We start from the raw sequence: 24,127 nt of genomic DNA on the forward strand, positions 1-24,127 counted from the left end.
GCAGAATGTCTCGCTGAATTCAAAAACATGATAATTTTTTAATTTTCGCCAACAGATAACTGAGTTATGGCCGTTTAAATTTTTGGGTTGTCACCAGATGGCCAAATTTTTGAAGGTTCCAAACAATTCATGCTCGATATCTCGAAAACTATTTTAGATATTGAGATGCGGTTTGCGCCATCGTTTTTCTCGCGATTTTTTACATAAGAAATAATTCTTTAATTTTTCTATAGTCGAAATTTGCAAAAATTCATGACATAAACTATGCCAAACTTCTGAAATCGATAACAACAAATAACAGAGTTATGACCGTTTCAAGTTTCGACTTTATTAGTGCAAAATTGATGTCGCCAAACGTACTGCTTCAATTAATTTTTTTTTCGACTTCTGAATAGATTACTTACCTGAAACGAGGGTGAGAAATTGGTGAAAAAGTAGCGTAGTTTCCAAATAAAAATCCCACATTTCTGTAAAACTAATATTTAACAGTAAATTTGTTAAAAACAAGAAGAGAATGTATTACAACACATAAATAAGCAAATGAAACTTATAGTGGTCTTAAAACTTAATTCATATGTATATAATATATTTTATATAAAGGTACAATAACAGTTTGGTGATTTTTGAAACAGAAACAAAATTTTACGAGTTATCACCATAATCTCTATCACCCACATTGATTCGGTCTGGAGCTGACGTCACATTAAACCCCAGAATTCGAGAATCGACTTTTAACATCTTTGACTTTTTGTTTTTCTTATTTTTACCCTGAAAATCGGTATTAACTCTACGACACTTGAACGACATGCTCTCACCTTGACTTCTTGGAATTCAGTGCTGTGTTGCGACGACGGCGTGATTGCTGGTGCCGGAGAACACATATCGTCTTTATGAGCATTGTTTTTAGGCTTGCAAGATCGTCTTTTCTCTAAAAAATTCGACGCAAACTGCTGCGTTGCCGGACTCTCGCCCAAGTATTCCTTACAGTAGTCCCTTACGTCGTAAGCGGATTCGATATCACGTAGAAAAGTTACAAATGTAGGAACTGCAAGAAATTGATTAGAGTTCGCTCACCACCACCACCACCAGGTCATCACTTACTATCCACGTCGGCCGAGATGTTGGCCAAGGTCTTGTAGCACCAATCGGTAAATTCGTCCTTGGTTTGATTATTGTTATTGTTAACAGATTTCAGTGACTCCTCTTTTTTACTCTTATTCTTAGATTGCTTTTGTTGTTGCTGCTTCGTGGTAGTCATGGCACTAGTTGAATTACTTTTAGATACTGTGGACGGTTTAGTAGAGGATTTCGACGGGACCTCATCCCAAAAACCTCCAGCTAAACAATCAAATCAGCCTCGAAACTCCCACAATGCCACTCACCTGAATTTGAAGACCATTGAGAAGTGGAGGAGGCGTTCGCCCAAGTCAGACTTTGCCCATTCCAAATGTTCCCGGCGCTCGGAACTGGAGCCTCTTTCTCTTTCAACTGAGCGGCGATTTTCGCTTCGGCCGACAGCTATAATTCAAGTTGCTAGTGCTACTTCTGTTACTTCCTCAAGTTACCTTTGCCATCCGCTCTTGCTCCTCCGCCTGAATCTCTGCAAACGACTTGATTTTTCTCTGCTCCATCGGCTTTTTGGCCCAATTCAACTGAAGCCCGCTCGCCTTTTCCAACTGCTGCTGCTCTTGCAGTTGCTGCTTCTGAATTTGCATGGCGGTTTCTTGCGCCCTCTTCTCCTTTTCGGCTTTTTGGATGTCCGTCAAGTTCAGGCCGGAAGGAAAGCTGGACTGACTCCACGGCGCGGTTTTCGACGAGGCTCTAGACGCTTGATTCTGAGCCAGTCGGACGGCGTCCGCTTGCTTCTTTTCGTCGCGCTCTTTCGCTTCTCGTCTAAAACGTAACGTAACATGACCAATCTTTGGGGTGGTAGCAAAGTAAAGACCTGTTTTTCTCATCCTCGAGTTTCTTGAGCTCTTCTGATTTCTTCCGGGCCTCTTCTTCCGCCTTACGTTGTTCTTTGAGTCTTCGCTTCTCTTCGAGTTCGCGCAGCCGCTTCTCCTCCGCTTCTTTTTTAGCCTTCTCTAGTTCTTTCCGGACTTTCTCCTCCTCCTTCTTCTTTTTCTCTTCGGCGGATTTCTTCTCCGCTTCCTGTATTAACACCCAATATCAACCCGGGCGATACGAGCATCACCTTACTCACCTGTTTCTTCTGTTCTAGTTTCCTCCGTTCCTCCGCTTCTTTCTTCGCTTGTTTCTCCTCTTGCTCCTTCCGCTTCTTCAGTTCTTTTTGCGACATTTCTTCTTTGGGCCGCTCCTTCTCCAGCTCCGCGTGTTGCTGTCCGCTTTTTTCCGGCGCTGAAACCTCCCCCGCCGCACCTTGCAAGTCCCACATCGACAGAGGCGCTTCCGACTGTTGCGGCCACTGCGTCGGAGTGCTCACCGGCGGCGGCACATTAAACTGATTCTGTTTCTGCCACAGAGAATCCAACTGAAACAAATCCGTTGTTTTCCAACCCCACAAAACCGCCAACTCACCTGTCTCTGCTGCTGGAATTGTTTCAAGAAATTTGTGATGGGATCGTTGTCTGGAGGGGGTTGTAACTGATCGATGGGGCCGTGCGGAGTGGGTCTATTCACTGGTGGTAAATTCCCGTGCATTGGTAAGGGGGCGATCGGTGGGGGCTGCAACGGTGCGAGACCATCGGGGGGTAAAGACGAGGGGAGGTTTGGGGAGACTCCGGCAGCTAGGTGGTTATGGAGGTTGGGAGTTTGCATTCGGTTCTGCAGGGAGTGGATGTTGCCCATTTGCACCAAGATGGGGTCGAGTTGGTTGGGGACGCTACTGGTGGGTTTGTCCACGAGGACCGAACCGGGAAGCTTATTACTCTGGAATCAAAAGACACTTGACTTGAGGAGTGATCAATAATCAACAGCACTCACTTGTTGCATTTGGTTGATCATGTACATCAGAGGATTTGATGGGGGCGACTGCTGCATGAACTGGAGGTCTGGCGGAATCTGCTGCTGCTGTTGTTGTTGCTGTTACAAAACCACAATTAGTAATCTGCATGAAGACAGTCAGAAATTACCTGTTGCTGCAACAGCAGCCTTTGCGCGGCCATTTCCTGCTGCTGCAACGTAAGCGCACTCCACGGTTCGGCAAGATTCCGCAACGAAACTTGCTGCTTGAATGCCAACTGCGACAAAAACTGATACGGTAACATGTCATCAGGCAACTTTGCCTGCTCGTTCTTCAGTACCGGAAACCTTATGTTTGATAGAAACGGATTTTCGCCCCCGCACACATTAATTAATTCGCCTAATAGAAAATACCTCTCATCGCACTCTCGCATTACATTCAATTGATTGCTAAAGTAGCCCGCTTTGTACCATTCGGCCATTTCGACGTTGGCGAAGGGGCCTTGTCTGGTACCTTGCGGGTCTTGATAAAACCATTTCTCTTGAGATGGCGGTACGAGATTTGGGGGCGGTGGCTGCACGCCTCCAACGTCAAAGTTGGACGTTTGTTGCGCGCTTTTGGGTGTTTCTTCGTCCACGACTAATTTTAAAACGAGATCTTCTTGGAGGCGATCGAAATCCTCGTCGGCTTTGTCTCTGGGGAAACTGAAATTATGAAGGGGCGAGCTGTGGGGGTGACTTACATATTTGGTGTCACTGGTTCTTGAGGAGGGCCGTTGCTACAGGGCTGGGAGTCTTCGAGTTTGTCCACTCTATTGTCGGGTTTCTGAAACAGGGAAATTTTCGATTTGTCTTTGTCCGGAGAGCCGCTTTCTTTAAGTTTGATGACGTCGTCTCGAGGCTCGGTGGGGTCCTGATAAAAGGAATCAATTTAATAGGGGTCCAGAAGCCACCATTATTACCTCCAAGTGTTTGTCGCCGTCTTCTGACTTGGGCAGAGACGTGGTGGACTTGGAAGAACACAACCCAATTTGACTAGTCCTTGGAATATGCTGCTGTGAAGTGGATTTCTGGATCATTTCCTTCCTGTCTTTTCTGATATCCTGTTCGTCATCCGAGCCATGGAACGCCCCCCGTTCATCAAACGTCCCACCGCCTTCAGTGGGGTTCTCCGTTGCCCACTCGGGGAGATGGTCGTCGTTATCCCAGGACCTCCTCAAGGGGGCCCCACGGCTATTCTCGTGCCAATTAGGACGCCCTCCTCTCTCCGGCGGTCCATTTCTCTCCTCGGAATCCCCTTCGCCCCTCCAACTCGCCGAGCGCCCCCATTTCTCATGTGACGCTCTACTCGAATTGATATTCCTCCACCCGTCGTCGTCTTCGTTGTTCCGCACCCGCCGCCAGTTGTCACTGACAGTTGGCCTGACAAACTCCTTCCGCGGGCTCCAGTCGAGCTGTTCCCCGTTGCCCCAACCGCTGTCGTATGCAGAGGCGGCACGACCATAAGCCTGATAACCGCCTCTGCCGCGACTGATCCGGCCCCCTCGTTCGAGGGAGCTGCCGCGGCCTCGAGGCGCCCCTCCTATTGTCGTCGGACGCGTCTGCCAACCCCTTTGCTCTTCTTCCGTGTTGGGAAGAAGAGCCAAAGGTACCATGGTTTGTTCAGAGTACAGGGTTTTGAACGTGACCAGGGACGAAGGGGGTTTCACGAGTTTGTCAAACAGTGCCAACATTTCCTCTCGACCGTATCTGGCGTGAAAAAGGCTTTAGTACAAGGAGAAGACACAGAGGGGGCTTACCTGTACTCTGCTAGCTGGTACCGCGAACCACCACCAGCTCCACCTCCAGCACCGGTGGTGGTGCCCTCAGGGCGCAGGTTGCGAATCCAAGCTGGACCAAAATTCATTGAGGAATCGGTCATACTGCAACAAAAACAACACTAAGCCGCAAAACTCCAAGTTGTGCAAATTTCATAACTCAATCCAACAAAGCCATATTTTATATGAAAATGGAGGTGACTATTTATAGCGAAATACCAGAACACGGCTAATCAATGTTGCTGTGACAAACTAATTGGCATTCTTCGTCGTTCAAATTAACAACTGGATTCGTACAACGTGAAGTCGCCACTACAGCCCCAGGCGAAGTCTAGCTGGCACTTGAAACTGACAATGCGGAGGGGTAACGCAACGAAAAATCGACTTTCTTTAACCAAAGCCACGTCCCTTTCACATATTTTGCATTTTTTGAGCCGACGAGATGTGTGTTACCTGATTTTTAACGTTTTTCACTTGATAATATGCAATCAACATAAATGGCTGAAGCAAAATTGTAGGTTAACGCGCATGTGCTCAATTGTCAAACAACACAAGAAACGAAAAGTCACTAGAATTTAAATCGCTGGAAAATAAAAACGCGGTTTTTCTAATATAAAGAAACGAGGAGCGAGTGCTAAAAAATAATCTCACAAAGTTAAAAAAGCGGAATTTAGTTTTAACAACGCTCTAACTTTCAATCTTCAATTAGCAAAATTCGGGTGATTGTAATCAATTATTTGTCACGTTGTTTATAGTCCGAAACTTTTTCGACTAATTTAACTGCAAATAAACTGATAGAGACCACGTTTTTAAATTAATTAATAATAAATTTGGGAGTGGGGATTTCCGTGTCTTTCAGTTGGTACCGAGCATTTCCGACCCATTCTGTCAATCTGATTCCTATTTAAAAGGTGCACTTTCTTCTTGTGAAGTGTCCGAAAAACAACTCTTTACATAGTTAAAACTATTGTACAGAACGTAAGTAGTAAATTCTATGTTTTCTCCCAATCGTTTTGTTTTTCTTTGCATTTCCTCTGAAAGTTGGGTTATGTTGTAGCCGGCTCTAGAAACTTCCATCAACACCATGCCTGAATCCGTCGACATTTCCCCAAACGAAGACGGTGGAGTCCTTAAAGAAATCCTTCGGGAAGGTGAGGGCGAAGACTTCCCACCTCCAGGATCCAGAGTTAAGGTCCACTATACTGGGACTCTCACTGATGGGACGAAATTTGATTCTAGCAGAGACCGCAATGAACCTTTCGAATTTGATTTGGGCAAAGGTATGGCGGAAATGGGTAAAACTCGCAGTAATTTATTGTTTCAGGGAGCGTTATAAAGGCATGGGATATTGGAGTGGCCACCATGAAGAAGGGGGAGCAGGCAATGCTGACTTGTGCCTCTGAATACGCGTATGGGAAGTCTGGGAGCCCCCCGACTATTCCTCCAGACGCTACTTTGAAATTTGATGTGAGTATGATCATTTTAACTTTTAGAATTGGTAATTGCGTCGTTCAATGGGCGGAAATGTGACTTAAAAATCTCACATTTAACCTCGCATTTGCATTGACTATTTCATTTCGAACTGACTTAAGTCCGTTTCTAGGTGGAAGTCATTGGTTGGAAATTCGAAGATATTAGCCCCAAAAAAGACGGGAGCATCGAAAGACAGCTTATAACAGCCGGTGAAGGCTATACCTTCCCCAACGAGGGCGCCACAGTCGAAGGTACCTAACCCAAGCAAGAAGCGGCAGAAATCAATACATTTTCTCTATTTTCAGTGAGCTTAATCGGAAAGTTCGAGGGGCGCGAGTTCGATGTAAGAGACGTGACCTTCACCGTTGGCGAAGCCTCCGAACAGAACGTCATTTTGGCCATAGACAAAGCCATCGAGAAATTCAAAAAGGGCGAAACCTCCAAGCTCATCATCAAACCACAGTACGCTTTCGGCTCTCAAGGATCAACCGAATTCAACATTCCTCCCAATGCCACAGTTGAATACCTCGTCACACTAAAGAACTTCGAGCGAGTGAAGGAGAGTTGGGCTCTTGACACCAAAGAACGCGTAGAACAGACGAAAATATTCAAAGAAAAGGGCACAGCCTACTTTAAAGCCTCCAAATTCAAACTAGCCGTGAAGATGTACAAAAAAATCGTCGAATACTTGGAGTCACAAAAAGGTGAAATATAAAAAGACGCCCCACTGTCTAACTCGCTTTTTAGATCCGGAGCTTCAACCGGAAATCGATGGTCTAATGTTAGCCGCACATCTCAACCTCGCGCTGTGTTATCTCAAACTCGAAGACAACTTTGAAGCTCGCGCGTCTGCAAATTCCGCCTTGCAACTCGATGCGGACAACGTCAAAGCGTTGTTTAGACGAGGACAAGCTCTCTTGAAGCTGGGTGAACCCAAAGAAGCCAGTAACGATTTCGCGCAGTGTCTTAAATTGGACCCGGGAAACACCGCGGCGCAGAGTCAACAAGCGCTGTGTTTTAAAACACTGAAAGAGCAGTTGCAGAAAGAGAAGAAAGTCTACGCGAACATGTTCGACAAGTTTGCGAAAATGGACGCTCAGGTGAAATGAAAATGATGTGCATTTAGATTTTGCATTTTTGATGAATTCGAATAAATGTTTTTAATGAAATGATTGGTTTTATTGTGGCAGAGGGAAGAAATTGAGAAAAAGAAGGAACCGAACGTCATGTCGTCAGTGGGAGAATGGGGGAAAGAAGACAGGGAGAGGGAGCCGAGCGAGTTCGAAAAGGAGAATCCGAATATATTGTTGCTTAACGGCAGTGGAGAGTTCAAGGACATGTAATTTACTGTGGCAATAAATTTGATGAAAAATTGAAGATTTTTTTTAATATTAAAAAATTCGAATAGGGCGCTGTGGAGATACAGGCTTTTCGTGTTGCCAGGTTGGTACCAAAAAAATTACTTTAATCGCCGAGATTTCAATGTAAATACGAAAATGCAATTATGTTTATCTTTTATACCTTTTAATATCTATTTTTCGATTGTTTTAGCGTGCAATGGTTTATTGAAAGAAAATAAATTTGAAAAGCAAACTCTGTTTTTAGGGTTTTCGGCGCCGTGAGGTTGGTGCCTCTGCGTAATTGTCATTAGTGAAAAAATGGCGGAGCCTGATCTTAACGTCGACAATTTGATACAAAGATTATTAGAAGGTAAGAAAACGCAATTTCTGTCGCTTTTCGCTTTATTCGATTAGAGTAGAGTCTTTTTTACATCCCAGTCTTTCAATTGCATGACATACTCAACTTCCCAACCCGTCAAAATAGCCTACATGAAGGCCCCCTTCTCTCGGCTAATTCTAATTATTTTTAGTCTTCCGCCGTAAATGTGTTGTTTTCGCACACTAACCAGTTTATCCGGTGATTTTTGTTCAAGTTAGAAGTAAGAGACTGATTGCTTTTTCCACTTCTGATTTAGTTAAGTTTGATAAATAGTTTGAGTGTTTATTTTTGTGCTGCTTTTCGTGTGATGTGGGTACAGGGTATAAAACTCTGCGAGAATTACAAGAAAACCAGGACGTAAAGAAGAAATCTAAATTCAAAGATATGTTCTTATCTTCTGAACGTAAGATCACATTAATAATAGCAGTATAGCTTAGATATTTGTTATCGTTCATCATTTACAGCAGCCGTCCAATACTTTTGTAGTTGAGTTGGTGCACACAAGTTCATTTCGAACGATTTCTTTTTGCTTGCTCCACACTTTTTTTCTATTTTTCATTTAGTATTATCATGCTGCAGGGTCTTAACTATCATAACTTGAGTCAAACTGTTTAAATTTACTATTACATCTTTGCTTTCTATTAAGTTTCTTAAAGTTTGCATTTTTCTTCATGTTGTACAGATGGCTGTTATAAATATTTTGTTCTCAGTGCGGGGATGTCGTCCTGGAAAGTCTGTACAAATGTCTGAAGCTGAAGTCAGAGGGTTGTGTCTCAAATCGAGGGAGATCTTTCTGCAGCAACCCATCCTACTTGAACTGGAGGCCCCACTGAAGATTTGCGGTAAATCCCAACGCGTTTCAAAGTGCAAAATCTACTCTTTTAAATAATCAATCCTTTTGGAGCTAAAAGTAGTTTAATTTTGAAGCTCGAGCGAGCAGATGTTGAAAAATTGAGCAATCCAGCTCGTTTCTATGCCAGGGCCGCGTAAATATAAATTGTTTCTGTTTCAGGAGATATACACGGTCAGTACACAGATCTGCTCCGTCTATTCGAATACGGAGGTTTTCCACCAGAGGCCAATTACTTGTTCCTCGGCGATTACGTAGATCGCGGCAAACAATCCCTAGAAACGATCTGCCTCTTGTTGGCCTACAAAATAAAATATCCAGAAAACTTCTTTTTACTCAGAGGAAATCACGAATGCGCTTCAATCAATCGAATATACGGATTCTACGATGAATGTAAATTCGCACCTTTTTCCGACCGTTTTTAACGTTGAATTTCAGGCAAGAGACGATACAACATAAAACTGTGGAAAACCTTCACCGACTGCTTCAACTGCTTGCCAATCGCTGCGATAATCGACGAAAAAATCTTCTGTTGCCATGGGGGCCTCAGTCCCGACCTTCAAGGAATGGAGCAAATCCGACGCATCATGAGGCCGACTGACGTACCTGACACAGGTAGAAACCCCCTGGAAAAACCCCCCAGATCTAACTTATTTTCTCCGCAGGTTTACTCTGCGACTTGCTCTGGTCCGACCCCGACAAAGACGTGCAAGGTTGGGGCGAAAACGACCGCGGCGTCTCGTTCACTTTCGGCGCGGACGTCGTGAGCAAGTTCCTCAACCGACACGATTTGGATTTGATTTGTCGAGCGCACCAAGTCGTAGAGGATGGTTACGAATTCTTTGCAAAGAGGCAGCTAGTCACACTTTTTTCTGCTCCGAATTACTGCGGCGAGTTCGATAACGCTGGAGGGATGATGAGTGTGGACGAGACGTTGATGTGTTCTTTCCAGGTAAGTTGAGGCACGTTTTGATCGGATTGTAATTGTGGAGTGGTAGATTCTGAAGCCTTCGGAGAAAAAGGCCAAATACCAGTATCAGGGAGTGAATTCGGGCCGTCCGTCAACACCGCAGCGAAATCCCACCACTAAAAAGAAATAAATTTGAGAATATTACAACGCTCTACTTTTTTTTTTCGTTGATTTCAACCAATGCATTTGTAACAATATATTCTCTGATACTACTAGACAGTCAGTCGTTTTATCTTGGAAGTATTATTATTATTTTATATATTTATGTAGTTTATATTTTTCTTCTTTTTTTCTTCAATTAAATTGTGATTGTATTGACTGATTTTACGTTTATTTTGACTGGCTGTTGATTCGTATCGTATCTCAGTCTTTTATTGTACATACATTTATTTATTTAGGAACAAAACCAGTGGATTGGTGTGTTTATTAAAACTGTAAAATTATTATTATCAATTTGCTTGCATTTTGCATGTGCATCGTAAAGTGGCCCTGCCAAAGACTTTGTGATTGGTCATTTTATTCGTTGACATTTTTAAATGTGTAGTTGAATATCTTTTATTTCGTTCCTAAATATTGCATTTTGACCTTTTGTAGAGTCTATCTGTTTTAAAAGTACAAAACTTAAACTTTTAACTCGTCAAATTCACATTTGTAAGTCATGTTAACAAACGTAATATTCAATATGTCAAATAATTTACATTGACATTTAAAATATTTTTGTCCTCTACTGTGGCTGAGGTGAAATATTTTTCTTTAGCTTTCAATTTCGTAAAGAAATGTTCAATGTACTTTTAAAATAGATGTAGACTTTAATCACGTGATGTAATCACTTTGTTTAGAAATCGGCAAGAGTGCATTTTTTTCACACGTACTATCATTTGTGTTAACTTTTTCTTTTTATTGACAAACCTGTTAACACCTATTGTACTTTAAATTTGACAAATAAATCTATATTACTATAAAAGCGCATTAGTGGGAACCCAAAACGCATCATTTTTCCCGATTTGTCATCTCCATCGAGTTTATTAATTGCGACAGATTGCCTAATGCACAATAGCTCTACAGGTTCACTGATAACGATACCTGATCTATGTTTATCAGTGATTCATTGTTTGCTTTGCTTATCAAAACAAGTTAAACCTGACACGTTTCGAGCATATTTAGCGTTTCATTCATGATTTAACAAAAATTACAGTTTTTGACCTCCAAATGTCAAATAGGCAGAGCTGCCAACTCATTTCTAAATTTCAAAGCCTCCTGTTTATTTATTCAGAGATTTTGCGCCATTTCTATCAAAAACCAAATAAAGTTATTTCCTTTTCACAATTTGACTGAAAGTACAAATAAAGATTTGGTATCAAAACAGGTGTTGGAATTTGACGTGTTGGCAGCTCTGACTGTCCAATTTAAAGGATGTCGAAGATGACAATGCAGACAACATAAAAAATAAACGCTAATAATGAGGCAATTAACTCACTCAAGGTTACCAACATATAGAAATTTTTCATAGCTTGGCATTTTTTACACAGGTGTCTCAGAACCCTCGCACTTCCAAGTCACGAGCACTTCAAACTGGCCAATCACAGCGCATCTGAGTGTAAAACAAAGAAATTTGTTTATTGGTAACTTAGCAACGGAACACCATCTACCGAATTGTGGACGCTGATTGGGCAATTTAAAGTGCGCCTAATTCAAAAACTACAAGTCCCTGAAAATTGTACGAAACAAAAATCATCTCGGATTTAGATGGAAAAGTTCCCATTGAATGGAAGTGCGAGTGTTCTGGGACACCTGTATACTGATGTCGGTCTGAAAAGTAAAATAAAGCAATTTTTATCAGTAACAGCTGGCAGTAAAAGGGTTTGACCTTGACGCCACTGAGATGCGTAGAAGTTAATCGTCGGGCGCAACTTGTTAAATTCTTATTTCAATCTCTTGGAACGAATTTTGTAATTCAATATTAATTAATTTGCGGTTTGAGACACACTTCAAAAATCGCGACGTTCAACTTTCCCCTAAATTTCTCCCTAAAGAAATGAAAGCCTGGTTAACACAGAAGAATTTTCGAAAATTTCCTTGAAACTTCCTGTGTTTAGTCATGCGGCAATTACTTATTTCCTAATATAGAAGTCTACGCATCACTTTTATGATTTGGGCGAACGTAATAATAAGTTCTACGTTATCTCTTATCATTTCGACATTTTTCTGTAAATGTTTACTTCCACGTATTTTATGTCGTAAACACCTTTTTCCAATGCACCTTAATATCCAATCCAATTCCAATAGTTAGAATAAGAAAATAGAATTCGCTTCAAATTTTGATCGTAGTCTTCGAATCTTTGAAAGCACCAGAAGTCCAGGAGCTAATTTCGCAAATGGGAGTTTTCTTTGTTTAAAAAACGTTATCAAACTGTGTCAAAGTCCTAGATTCAATTACTCCATTTACTGTTGACTTTCCAAATATTTACATTCTAAACCAGGTACAAAATCTATTGTTTTTTTTTAGTCCAGAAGCAGCCTCAATCGTGACTAATGCATCAAACTTGTTTTCCAAAAACTTTGCTAATTTAATCGATGAAAATACAAATAATGTCTCATCAACTCCACCTGCTATCTTATCGGTTGTAATCATAAAAATGAGACGTTAGCTGAATCAGATAGTGCTGGCATTCGAACCTGAAAGGAATCAAATTTTGACTTTAATGATCTCTGTGACGAAATGAAGACGTTTTTTAAGTGCGCGTTTGTGCTCCTCCTTCTAAGTGTCCAGACTTTTGAACAGGAAGCTGAAAACAGAGATGTTGAAGTCGTTGATCATAATATGGGACCTGAGGCTCTGAGTCCTGCGGAAGAGACGCCGAACGAAGAGAAACCTGTGGAAACGGACGAGAACTATGGTAAGGAAAAACCTCTTCTTGTAGAGTAGATTAGACTGTGGTACTAACATTTGCATGTTGTAGAAAAACCCGAACGTGACACTACTGCCAAAGCTAACTTAGACAAAGATGTTGAAATCCTTGCATCCGCCGATCCTGATGTAGTGTTACGCAAAGACCAAAATGGAAAATTGACGTTTGATTATAATGAGAATTACGGTTGGTTTCACAATCCTTTTGTTTCTGCTTATCAGTGATATGATTATGTTGCTTTATAAACGCCATGATTAGGCGTGGTCCTGGTGTCCAAATCTCCTTTCTTCCACCTTTTTTATGTAGTCCAACTTATTTTATTTAGCTTTCTTGGTATTTGCATTGGTGTGTCCGTCCATTTTTGGCAAAATCGATTTTTTCTGTTTCTCGAAAAGTTATTCGCGTTTGATGGTTTTAGGGCCACAACCATGGTCGTAATTTCCCCAAAAAGGCGCTTTTTCCAAAGTCCAATTTCCCCAGAATCGATTTTTTCGATAACGGGGCTTAAAACATGATATCTCTTATCTTGTTTGTCGTACGAAACGAGTTCAGATGACGAAACCTGAAATTTTTCAGATCCGATGAAATCCGAATATGCGCCTCCTGAAAACAGCCAGCGAGGTCGCGCAGGCCCCCCTTACATCGTCACAGAAGCTCGCTTGAAAGAAATTCGCGAACCTCTCATGTACCCTTATTACGACAAAGGAGGGAGCGCGGACAACGACGGCGACTACCAAAAAGCCATTCAAACGTCAACCCCTCAAGTCCACAAGAATCTAAACTTCCAGTTACCGTTCTTCGGGTTCCGCTTCAACTACACGCGAGTCTCCCTCAACGGCTACTTGGAGTTCAGCGATCCTCCTCAAAACTACGAAACCTACCCTCTGGTTTTCCCGGTGAAAGAATGGCCGAAGAAGAACGATCCTTCCTTCATCGGAATCTTCTTCAGTAAATGTCGCATTGGGAATTTACGAGTCGAGGACATTGATAAGAGGAAACCCGGAGTGTATTTCCGGTTGGAACGCGATCTGCGCGAAAGAAACGACCGCATGGGCGCGGAAATCAGAGAGCGTCTCAAGTGGGACATCCGAGAAGGCGTGATTGGAGCCGACAGCTTCGATCCAAAGCACGCTATCATTGCGACGTGGAAAAACGTTTCGTTTGGGGGCGGTTTTGGAAACGCACTCTACCAAACCAACACCTTCCAGTTGGTTTTGGCCACGGATGAAGTCTACACTTACGCCATGTTCAACTATTTGAATCTTGTCTGGACCACGCATACGGAAGCCGGTGGAGACACCATCAATGGAGAAGGTGGCATCCCAGCTTTTGTAGGGTTCAACGCAGGAAACGGAACGAGATCTTACTCGTACGACCCGTACAGTCAAAACTCCGTCATTCGCGATCTCAGCGCCACAGGATACGGAAACGACAAGCAAGGGAGGCATTATTTCAGAATCGACGAGAATATTCTCCTCGGGAGCTGCAACAAAGATCTCGGTTAGTCCCCTATAACGCCTTCATTACTGTTCTGATTGGGTTGTTTTAGATGGGGCGAATTTGGACCTGGTGTACGCGCCGGAGAGTGGCAACATGCTTGGAGGAACCGTCGTCAACATCACAGGGCCCTGTTTCAAACCCGACGACAAAATTACATGCAAATTTGATACCGCTGATGAGGTCTACGGCACTTACATAAGCAGGAATCGGGCGATCTGCATCCAGCCGCAGCTCCTGGTCGAAGGCTACGTCATTCTTGAAATCGCCATTGGTCCCGGAACGTACAAATACAAAGGGAAATACTACGTCGGTGCGTTCACACAGAGAAATTTGTTCAAAGAAAAACCAACAATGTGTTCTTGAACACTCCATCTTTCAAAAGAAATCAAATTTTAAATCATCCAATTGGGTCTTTTGCTCTACAGTTTTGCAATTTTTTAGAGTTAATTGACTGTTTAAAGTTGTATGACATAAATGTAAACATTCTGTTGGTTTTCATGAGCAATTTCGCGACAGGATTTTAGAAAATTTCTTTCTAGAAACTCCTGCGAGTGCCACTCAGAAAATCTTCTTCGACGACATGGCCTACAACGAGAAGAACCCGAACGAAATCGGAATAACCTGGGAAAAACAGAATTTAACAATGAACGAAAACGCGGCCATCCGCATGTCTCTGTGGGGCTACCGCGAGAGCAACGCCCGTCCTGAGTTTCTCTACATCACTGACATCGCCACCAATGTCCAAAACACCGGAAAATACACAATTATTCCCTCCCAATACAGAAACCGCAACGATCAGCGATTGATTGATATGCAGTTCGGCTTCATCCAGCTTAACTTAACCGAGTCCATTCCAATAAACGATGGTCAGAGGGAAGTGAAAATCACACCGTTAGTATGGAGCAGACCTATTCCTTTAGGGTGGTACTTTGGCCCGCAATGGGAACGAAAATACGGGCAAAATTGGCCGAAACAACTCTGCGACAATTGGTTGCGAGATGATCGATACTTGAAGAACTTCGCCAGCGAGCTTCCTCAATGTCCTTGCACTCTGGAACAAGCTTTGGCGGATAAAGGGAGATTTATGCCGGATTTCGACTGCGACAAGGACGCTAATCCCAAGTGTTATTTCCACCGACAGGCGGTGCATTGCGTCAAGACCGGATCTCCCACGTAATACCATGATTAATAATTTCCGAGTTCGATTTTATTTCGTTTTGATTTTCCAGATTGCAAGGAGCGGAGCAGCAGTGTTGCTACGACAAAAACCACTACCTCATGTTGTCGTACGACCAGAAATGGGGCTCCTACCCCCGCCGCAGCCACAACTTGGGTTTCATCCCATGGTACGAAAACACCAAAGTCCCGACTCTCTCCCAATGGTACAACGACATGGTCCCCCGTTTCCTGTGCTGTTTGTGGCAGGAAGAAACCGCAGTGGGGTGTGAAACCCTTCGGTTTGAAAGACGTCCGACTCAAGACTGCGTTGCTTATCAAGCTCCAGGAGTCGCGGGGGTTTACGGGGATCCCCACATTATCACCTTCGATGATTTAGAGTACACGTTTAATGGAAAAGGGGAGTTTGCTCTGGTGCGGTCGAACAACGTCCGAAACAGATTAGAGGTGCAAGGGAGGTTCGAGCAGATGCCGATGAACGCCTATGGAGAAGTCCGCGCGACTCAACTGACGTCGGTTGTGGCCAGAGGAAACACCTCGACGGTTATTGAAGTGCGCCGTAGACCACCAGAGGCGCGGTGGAGGTACCATTTGGACGTCTTCGCCAACGGGAAAAGAGTCTATTTCGATCGCCCTTCGTTGAAATTCCAGCATTTCCCAGGCGTCACTGTGTACACCCCCACGTACATTTTCAACCAGTCGGAGGTTATTATGATGTTTGACTCCGGCGCCGGCGTGGAGGTGGTGGAGAACAGCGGGTACATGACAGCGCGCGTTTTCCTCCCCTGGGCGTTCATTGTAAGTTTCTGGCGGCACTCGCCCCCTTATAACTCGTTGATTTTCAGAACCAAACCCGCGGACTTTTTGGTAACTGGAGTTTCGACATCCTCGACGACTTCACGTTGCCTGACGGCACTCGCACTGGCGTCTCCACTAATTTAAACGACATGGAGCGGATTTACACGGACTTTGGAATGAAGTGGATCTTGGACGACGTGGAGGACCCCATGAAAGGGGCGGCGCTCTTTACACGCGAGCACGGGCAAACTGCGTCTAATTTCAACAATAAGACGTTTAAACCGGAGTTTAGTATGGTCATAGAGACGCTGATTCCGGAGAACCGCTCCGAGTACCGGAACAAGGCTTATGATCTCTGCACCCAGACCAACTACGACTGTCTTTACGACTACGCCATGACGTACAATAGAGACGTGGCGCACTTCTCCGCCAATTACAAAGCTTCGATCAAGGCGCTGAAATCCATCAATCGGGAGAATATTGTTTCTTGCGGCGTCCTGGAGACTCCACGTTTCGGTCGGAAGGACACGTTCCTCTTCGTTCCGGGAACCAAAGTCTCCTTTGAGTGCGCCCAGGAGTTCATCCTCGTCGGTGATCCTAGGAGGGAGTGTCTGGCTAATGGAGAGTGGAACACCCCGGAGTACGGATACACCGAATGTTTACGTAAGTAGAAACTTCTTCGCTTCGCGGTTAACGTAATTGTTAAATAGGACAACAAGAATATTCGTCGAGAATGGCAGCTATAACTAGTGGCATAATCCTTGCAGTACTTATACCAATAGTTCTAATCATATCGTACTTGGCTTATAAATTCTGTAAAAAAACAAACGACAAAGACTCGTGGCAGTACAACCCTGCTCCCACCACCACGAAACTCGAAGCTAGACCGTTTAGTCCGGCGTTTTCCGACGACGAGTTTTCCGCGCCCAGTGACCGGTCAAGTACCAGTAGCTCGAAGAAACGAAGAAGTTACGATAAAGTGTACCGAACGCACGAACCATTAGATGGACTTCCTGAGGTGGAATTCGAAGAGAAACCGTTTGATTTGGAGTACGATCCTGACAGCAAACCGAGTCCGAAGGAGGTCATCTACACCGAGCCTTTTAAGAATCAGCCGGACTTGGTGAAGTTTCAATCGAATCCGAATTTGAGCGACCCGCAGAGATACACTTACAACTCCGATGATTACACCATACCGGTGAAAAGAGAGCGCGTCACGAGTAGTCAGAGTCAAAGCAGTGTCATTACAGATGTCTAAGTCGTAGTTCCTAGCATGTGGAATGTGCTATCGTTGTTGTACAATTTTGTTAATAAAAGTGTGAACTTGAGACTAGTAAACGATCTGTTTCACATGTTAGGAAGATGATAAGATTATTGGTATAAGTGAAGGCGCCTTTCCTAGATGTGGAATGGATTTTTACTGTTGTTTTATTTGCCATTCCTTACACTTGCGCAATTACACTTGTAATTTCTATTAGGTCAGCAAGAGTACTCGCAACGACAGGCTGGGATAGCCTCTGGGATTGTTCTAGCAGTGCTTATCCCGCTGGTTTTGTTGTTCGTTTATATCGCGTACAGATTCTTCCAGAAGAAGCAGCAGGAGAGGGACGAGGAAGAAGAGGAAGCGCTGAAGTACGAGTCGCAGAAGAGGTAAATGAGTTTGGTGCTGTAAGAACAAACTAAAGTGTTATTATAGGGAGGCTCAACAAATGGCCGCAAGAAAACTTACTTCATCCGAGCACTTTGATGACGACGCTGCCAGCAGCATTATTAGCGGAAAAGAAACCACGATAGATTGATTTCCCAGTTGAAGAATACGTAATTGTAGTATTATAGTTGTAGTTGTTTCTTTTACGCGCTAGCATTTAACTTTTTTCTCTTATTTTAGACGTAATTATAAACAGAGATGTACCTGTTTGAAAAAAGTTGGTTTTTATGTTAAGATTTCGTACTTAATGATTTTTAATAAAAATATAACAAGTTTGTGTTCTTTTTTAACCCTTCAAGTGTTATAAACGTATACAGAAGGTGTCCCAGAACATCAGAGGCAACAATTTTGAACCAAAATTTCGAAATCAAATTTTTTTAGCTCAAGAAATAATCGAGTTAAGACGAAAAAACGCTAGCCAATCCTGAAGCTGAACAGTATTTGAAAATCGACATTTGGTGGTCTAATAGAAATAAAAAAAATCTTAAAAATGTAATAGTATAATATATTTTTTTTTGTAATGCAAATTTTATTTATTTTTTTTGAAAAATCTAGGTATTTCAGAAATAATACAATTTAAGTTAAGGACGGTATATAGAAAATGATCTTCAATATGCATATCGACTGCAAAAATGCAATAAAATACAAGGTGTTTTATTAAAATAAGCAAGTTGACTGCTAGAAAATAGAATGGTATGTGAAAGTTTTAATTACTGTCCTCGATAACTGCTCTTTGTAATTTCTAAAAATCGACTTAATTTCGCATCGACATCTAATTTACCTATTCACGTACAAATTTCGGAGTGATTAAACCTATCGGAATTTGGATGAATAATTTGAATTTCGTGGAAGGAAGTAAATCGATCGGTAATCTAGGGACTTTGGTCGTGGCAGCCCTGTCGGAATTGAACTTTCATTGTCGTTTTAGAAACTTTTTTGTCTGTCACTATTCCCAGTGATGTGTCTAATGGTAAAAATTGGGAATTAACAAATCAGACTTTATTAGTTCCAAGTTTATCGTGGCGTGGGGTTTAATTATTCAGTGGATTTAGTTAAAAATTGCAAGTAAAAGTTCCACTCTCTCGTCTACGAAAGTAGCCGATTTTGTACGAGGAACGACAGTCAGTGTTCTCACAAACAACAAGCCACGGCCAGTAAGTGATTTCTTGTGAATTTCTGTAATTTTTTGCTCTGATTTTTGTCTTTGCGCGTCGTATTTGTAGAGTTTTTGAGTTTTGGTGGTTTGGTAAGTTTGTGTTTGATTTTCGGTGGACGTGGAACGAGCGAGTGGAGGCCGAAGGTTTTCTTTCTGAACAATGCAATGCGTCATGTCTACATTTCTAGTAGTCGATAGAATAGTCAGTGATTTCGGGCGTTTTTTCCTTGTTTTTTGCCGAAAGGGGTGGAGTAGTCAAGGCGAGTGAATTTTTTCCATTGCGGTTCTTTGTCTGCGATGGGCACCTGCCATTGTCCGAGACATCCTTGGTATGTGGCAGAGGGACCTTGAACGTTGCATCCCCCCCTTTCAGGCAGCGGGTCGTCGACCTAGCGTCTTTGTGCGCCCAGGTGTTGTAATGATTTGTATTTTGTGCAGCTAGCGGAGGCCGCCTTGCCTGAGTGAATTTGACCTGGTGCGAAGCGAGAGTTTTCGAGGCGCGCCCGATCACCACCACGACGGAGAGCCCCAGGCAGACGGGGCCACAAGCTCGTAATTCGGGGAAGGACGCTGTTCCCCCCGTGAAGCGACGCTGGGTCCCTCCATCAACATTGCGACATCAAGATGCTCTCACACCCGAATCTCGTAACGACCTCGTTTTCCGCAAGGTGCGTGGCATCCTCAACAAGCTCACCCCGGAGAAGTTCCAGAAGCTGAGTGATGACCTGCTTCGCATCGAGCTCCACTCGAGCGTCATCCTAAAGGGGGTCATTCTGCTCATCTTCGACAAGGCCCTCGACGAGCCGAAATACTCGTCTATGTACGCACAGCTCTGCAAGCGCCTGTCTGAAGAAGCTCCGAATTTCGAATCCGACGAGAGCGCCTGCACCTTCCGTTTGCTTCTGCTCAACAAGTGCAAGGTAGAGTTCGACAACCGCGCGGCGGCTTTGGAATCCAGTTGCACCGGCTCCTCCAACGATGAAGATGAGGAGCGTCGACAAGTGGCCAAGCGCAAGATGCTTGGCAACATTAAATTCATCGGCGAACTGGGCAAGTTGGAGATCCTCTCCGAAGGCATCCTACACCGCTGCATCCAGGAGTTACTGGTGCGCCGCGGCGACGATCCTACCGAGGACTTGGAGTGTTTGTGTCAAATCATGCGCACTTGCGGCCGCATCTTGGATTCCAGCAGGGGCCAGAAACTCATGGATCAGTACTTCGATCGTATGAAACTACTCACGGAGAATGTGGACTTGCAGCCCAGGATTCGTTTCATGTTGAAAGACATAATCGACTTGCGACAGGATGGATGGGTGCCGAGAAAGGCTACGGTTGTGGAAGGCCCCATGCCCATCAACCAGATCCGTCCGGCGGACGACGATCGGCCGGGATTCAGAAGAGATCGAAACCATCACGATCGGGACAGCGACAGATCGAACCTTTCAGAACTGTTCCGACACCCCATGAAGACTAGAAGCGGCCTCGACGACATGATCATGAGCATGAATTTGACGCCTTCGGCGCCAAATCTCATCTCGGCCAATAGCTTCGGTTCCAACGGCTTCGGGAACCAGCGCGATGGAGGCTTCCGCGGACACAACAACCAACGCAGCGGATACAACAACTACAACACCAGCCAACGTGGACAGTACAAGCACAACCAAAACAATGCCAATTCACAATACAACAGTCGTAAGTCCACTTCTTCTTCGTCGTTGCAAAACTCTCTCTTAACTTTACTCGCAGAATCCAACAAAGAAATCGCTCCACGTTTCAAGAAGAACTTTATTTTACCCAAAGAGGAGATTGAAGACGTCGAACTGAGACCTTCGTCGATGCTTTTCAACAAGGCTTCCGTCAAAAGCAACAACATCATGAATACTAGAACCATAGAGCCTACTTACACCCAGACCATGAAACAACCGCCCCCGGCTTTACACAAGGAACCGCTTCCAATCAAGCAAGTGAGCTCGGAGAAGCCCAAACAGTCGAAGAAGGATAAGGTAATTTCAAATTGCGCGCCTTGGATTATTGACACGTGCCAAGGTTCTTTGGTTTTACCGTTAAATATAGCACTTTTGTTTTGAAGGTCTTTCATCGAACGAAATTGATATTTACATAACAAGTGCGGAAAGTGACCAATTTCGCACGAGTGCCAGCCAACACCGAAATGTGAACGACTTTTTTGTTGTCATGGATTTTTCTCTGAATTTCCATAATGTAAATCAGACTTTGACCAGTGGCGTTCCTAAACATTTTATTTTACCTATACAACTCTTACTAATCAGCAGCCAATTTTCATCAAATTTTGCAATATCTTATGGTTTTTCGACTAAAGTCCGTTGTTTTATTAAAAAACCACCAACACCGCACTCTCCCACCACTTTACAACCGGCAACGTCGTCGATGGTGACTTTTTGGTGTTAAAATCAAATAGGTTAGTTGCCTAATTGACAATTTGATTACACAAAACGGCCTTTTAGGCTGTGCCCAGTCTTTTCACTATTAAATCATTTGATTTGCAATCCAACACGCTGTAAAAGAAACCATATTCAGCCTAATATTCAGAAATGTCAAAAATTTGACAACTATTTTCTCACCAAAAATCTCCCTAGGCAACGTTGCCGGTTGTAATGCAAAGGAAGATTGCGGTGTTGGCGGTTTAAAAAAAAAAACAGACTTTACAGTTTTAACTTTTAACCGATTTTAACTTATCATCAATTGTCATAAATGACAATTAGAAGTGCGCCTATGATTTAAAGTGAAAATTACGCTAGACAATTTCGCCGTACACATTTCGTTGTTGTCAATAGTACACGAGTGCAAGAAAGACATTTTCCGACGAGTTGTATACACTATTTTTCCTACGATCTTCCATCATCAGGAAGAAACCATCAGTCTTGACAATAGTTCATTTCTTATCTATTCTAAATGTCATTTTTCTACGACGTATAAAAGTGACGTATTTTACATAGTTAGAGGTTGATGTTTTCGGACATCCATTTAAGAAAGTAAAAGTCACTAGTGTGATATGAAAAAATCCGCACAGACCTGTCAAAATTGTCTTCTCAGAAACAACCACACAATAGATATTTACATAACAAGTGCGGAAAGTGACCAATTTCGCACGAGTGTCAATGCAGATATTACACGAGTGCAAGAAAGACATTTTCCAAAGAGTTGTGTACACTATTTTTCCTACGACCTTCGAGCATCAAGAAGAAACCACCAGTTTTGACAATGATTCATTTCGTTTCTATTCTAAATGTCATTTTCGTTTGTGCAGGGTCCAACGAAAGATGAGGTGATGAAGAAGTTCTCTTCGCTGCTAGACGACTATTGGAAAGGCGAAATCGATCTGAAGCAAGCAATCAATTTGTTCAAGGAACAGAAGGTTCCCGACAAATTCGCCAAGGACGTCATATCGCAAGGTTTGTCGATAGCTTTGGACAAGACAGGTAAACATCGTCTAAACAGCCAACAATCGACTTTAATCGTTAATTTAATTAGACGCGGAACAAGAGAAATTGATCAAGTTCCTCAGCAGTTTGAAAGAAGAGAGCGCCGTGAATAGCAACACCCTTCAAGACACCTTCAAATCGCTCTGCAACGTGTTGAACGAACGAGAAAACGAGATCGAGAAGGCCATCAGCGCGGTGTCGTTCATCTTTTCGATGGCCATCAGCGAACATCTGACTTCCCTTTCAGAAGTGGCTTCGTTGACCGACAACGGGGCGCATTATCCCTTATTCCTACTCGTCCTGCAACATTTACATCAGAAACGGGGCAAACAAGAACTCACCGAGCTCTTCAACAAGAGCAAAGTGAATCTCCTCACTCAGCTCCCCGAAAGCGACAAGACGAAAGAGCGGCTGTCTGAAATACTGGAAGAGCGCGATTTGACATTTTTATATCCGTTATTGCGCATCCAAGCCGAATTAAGCAGGCAGCTCAACGCCGATCCGAATCCGCAGTCGTATTACAAATGGATCAAGGAGAATTTAGATCCGGCCATCTTCAACGATCCGGGTTTCATCAACGCCCTCATGACCGTCTTACTCAAATACATTACACAAGAAGCGGCTGCCAGCGGCGATGATAAAGCGGTCGCGGAAAAGGAGAAGAGCATGCTGGAGCGGTACCAGCCGATTTTACACGCGTTCTTGAGGGAAAAACTGGCACTTCAACTCGTGGCGGTGTATTCGTTGCAGGTTCACTTTTACTCGCTGAATTTCCCGAGGGGACAACTCCTGAGGTGGTTCATGGCTCTGTACGATCTGGAGATCGTCGACGAGGAGGCCTTTCTCAACTGGAAAGAAGACGTCACCGACGCGTATCCTGGCAAAGGCCAAGCGCTCTTTCAGGTGAGATTCTTACATTTTTCGTCGTCTTTTTCTTCAACGAGTTTCTTTAGGTTAACCAGTGGTTGACGTGGCTGCAGGAGGCCGAATCTGAGGAAGAAGAGGGGGAGGATTAGACACGGGCGACTCGTCGCTTGTTCTGATTTAGGAAAAGTTAATACAATTTAAGTTATTAAATGCAGGAACTCCAGTCCTGTTTTTCTTTGTTTTTGGTGTCGACAAAGGTTTCTGTAGTCCGCTAACAAAATGTCGTTAAGCCTCGATGAATTTTCATTGTTTTACGCGCCGAATAACTTCTAGCTGGAAAATGTTCAAACCACTGGCTGTTGATTTCTGTGCGTGAACGGTTTTTATAATCTAATTTTTATTGATTAATTGAATAATAGGAAAAGTGATTTAGATCTGTAAGTTTATATACCTATTGCATGATTGACACCCAAATTGAATGTGACGTGGTTCAGTATTGTACCCGCACCTACCACTCTTGACTGTGTTGATAAATTAATGATTATACTTCAGGAGCTTTTCAAACTATAATATATACTTTTATAACGATGTGTTCTCAGTTTATGTAATTCAATGTCCTATTATTTTTATTTTTCAAGTATTTTGTTATAAATAGTTAAATTCCCAATACACTTAGATTAGTCAATGTTTCACATAAATTATAAAATCATGTCCTGTGAATATGATTGTGTTAATAAACTATTCGGTGGTATTTTGCTATCGACGTAAATTTTATATTTGACTTTTTTTATTATCTGCCCT

The 24,127-nt window shown here is 43.2% G+C and overlaps 5 protein-coding genes across 9 annotated transcripts; 4 read left to right on the top strand and 1 right to left on the bottom strand.

Moving 5' to 3' along the window:
- Positions 1–464: 464 nt before the first annotated feature.
- On the bottom strand, positions 465–5,285 carry LOC148166645 (GIGYF family protein Gyf-like). 3 transcript variants are annotated; one of them, XM_088048964.1, is made up of 14 exons: positions 5,193–5,285; positions 4,722–4,844; positions 3,885–4,671; positions 3,666–3,835; positions 3,093–3,618; positions 2,944–3,042; positions 2,539–2,889; positions 2,204–2,491; positions 1,946–2,151; positions 1,566–1,893; positions 1,383–1,518; positions 1,102–1,338; positions 816–1,045; positions 465–768 (listed from the first exon to the last, which is right to left on the bottom strand). In XM_088048964.1, exons 2-14 carry the CDS (start codon positions 4,841–4,843, stop codon positions 643–645), a joined length of 3,606 nt encoding a protein of 1,201 aa, XP_087905090.1. In that variant the 5' UTR covers position 4,844; positions 5,193–5,285; the 3' UTR covers positions 465–642. The 3 variants fall into 3 exon arrangements, with proteins under 3 accessions (XP_087905090.1, XP_087905091.1, XP_087905089.1); XM_088048965.1 differs by having other exon boundaries at positions 465–756; positions 3,093–3,627; XM_088048963.1 differs by having other exon boundaries at positions 3,093–3,627.
- Positions 5,286–5,585: 300 nt separating this feature from the next.
- LOC148166646 (FK506-binding protein 59-like) lies at positions 5,586–7,589 on the top strand. Its single transcript, XM_088048685.1, has 7 exons — positions 5,586–5,717; positions 5,797–6,019; positions 6,064–6,206; positions 6,343–6,463; positions 6,518–6,916; positions 6,960–7,312; positions 7,403–7,589. The coding sequence occupies exons 2-7, from the start codon at positions 5,824–5,826 to the stop codon at positions 7,553–7,555; spliced, it is 1,365 nt and encodes a 454-aa protein (XP_087904811.1). The 5' UTR covers positions 5,586–5,717; positions 5,797–5,823; the 3' UTR covers positions 7,556–7,589.
- A 226-nt stretch (positions 7,590–7,815) lies between these two features.
- On the top strand, positions 7,816–10,715 carry LOC148166647 (serine/threonine-protein phosphatase PP1-beta catalytic subunit). Of its 2 annotated transcripts, XM_088048799.1 has the most exons (7): positions 7,819–7,922; positions 8,251–8,334; positions 8,642–8,773; positions 8,944–9,174; positions 9,220–9,396; positions 9,447–9,733; positions 9,780–10,715. In XM_088048799.1, exons 1-7 carry the CDS (start codon positions 7,871–7,873, stop codon positions 9,879–9,881), a joined length of 1,065 nt encoding a protein of 354 aa, XP_087904925.1. In that variant the 5' UTR covers positions 7,819–7,870; the 3' UTR covers positions 9,882–10,715. The 2 variants fall into 2 exon arrangements, with proteins under 2 accessions (XP_087904926.1, XP_087904925.1); XM_088048800.1 differs by lacking the exon at positions 8,251–8,334 and having other exon boundaries at positions 7,816–7,922.
- Positions 10,716–12,391: 1,676 nt separating this feature from the next.
- Positions 12,392–18,117, top strand: LOC148166648 (protein mesh-like). Of its 2 annotated transcripts, XM_088048888.1 has the most exons (9): positions 12,393–12,648; positions 12,712–12,846; positions 13,237–14,160; positions 14,210–14,470; positions 14,700–15,333; positions 15,390–16,134; positions 16,182–16,797; positions 17,613–17,784; positions 17,831–18,117. In XM_088048888.1, the coding sequence occupies exons 1-9, from the start codon at positions 12,471–12,473 to the stop codon at positions 17,931–17,933; spliced, it is 3,768 nt and encodes a 1,255-aa protein (XP_087905014.1). In that variant the 5' UTR covers positions 12,393–12,470; the 3' UTR covers positions 17,934–18,117. The 2 variants fall into 2 exon arrangements, with proteins under 2 accessions (XP_087905013.1, XP_087905014.1); XM_088048887.1 differs by lacking the exons at positions 17,613–17,784; positions 17,831–18,117 and adding an exon at positions 16,845–17,462 and having other exon boundaries at positions 12,392–12,648.
- A 1,348-nt stretch (positions 18,118–19,465) lies between these two features.
- Positions 19,466–24,100, top strand: LOC148166649 (eukaryotic translation initiation factor 4 gamma 2-like). The gene is made up of 5 exons (XM_088048702.1): positions 19,466–20,690; positions 20,745–21,001; positions 22,285–22,456; positions 22,509–23,362; positions 23,413–24,100. Exons 1-5 carry the CDS (start codon positions 19,817–19,819, stop codon positions 23,473–23,475), a joined length of 2,220 nt encoding a protein of 739 aa, XP_087904828.1. The 5' UTR covers positions 19,466–19,816; the 3' UTR covers positions 23,476–24,100.
- The last annotated feature ends 27 nt before the right edge of the window (positions 24,101–24,127 follow it).

This window comes from Gnatocerus cornutus, unplaced genomic scaffold (genome assembly GCF_029298725.1).
Source record: "Gnatocerus cornutus isolate USDA-ARS CGAHR unplaced genomic scaffold, icGnaCorn1.1 ctg00000023.1, whole genome shotgun sequence".
In the NCBI taxonomy this organism is placed as follows: domain Eukaryota; kingdom Metazoa; phylum Arthropoda; class Insecta; order Coleoptera; family Tenebrionidae; genus Gnatocerus; species Gnatocerus cornutus.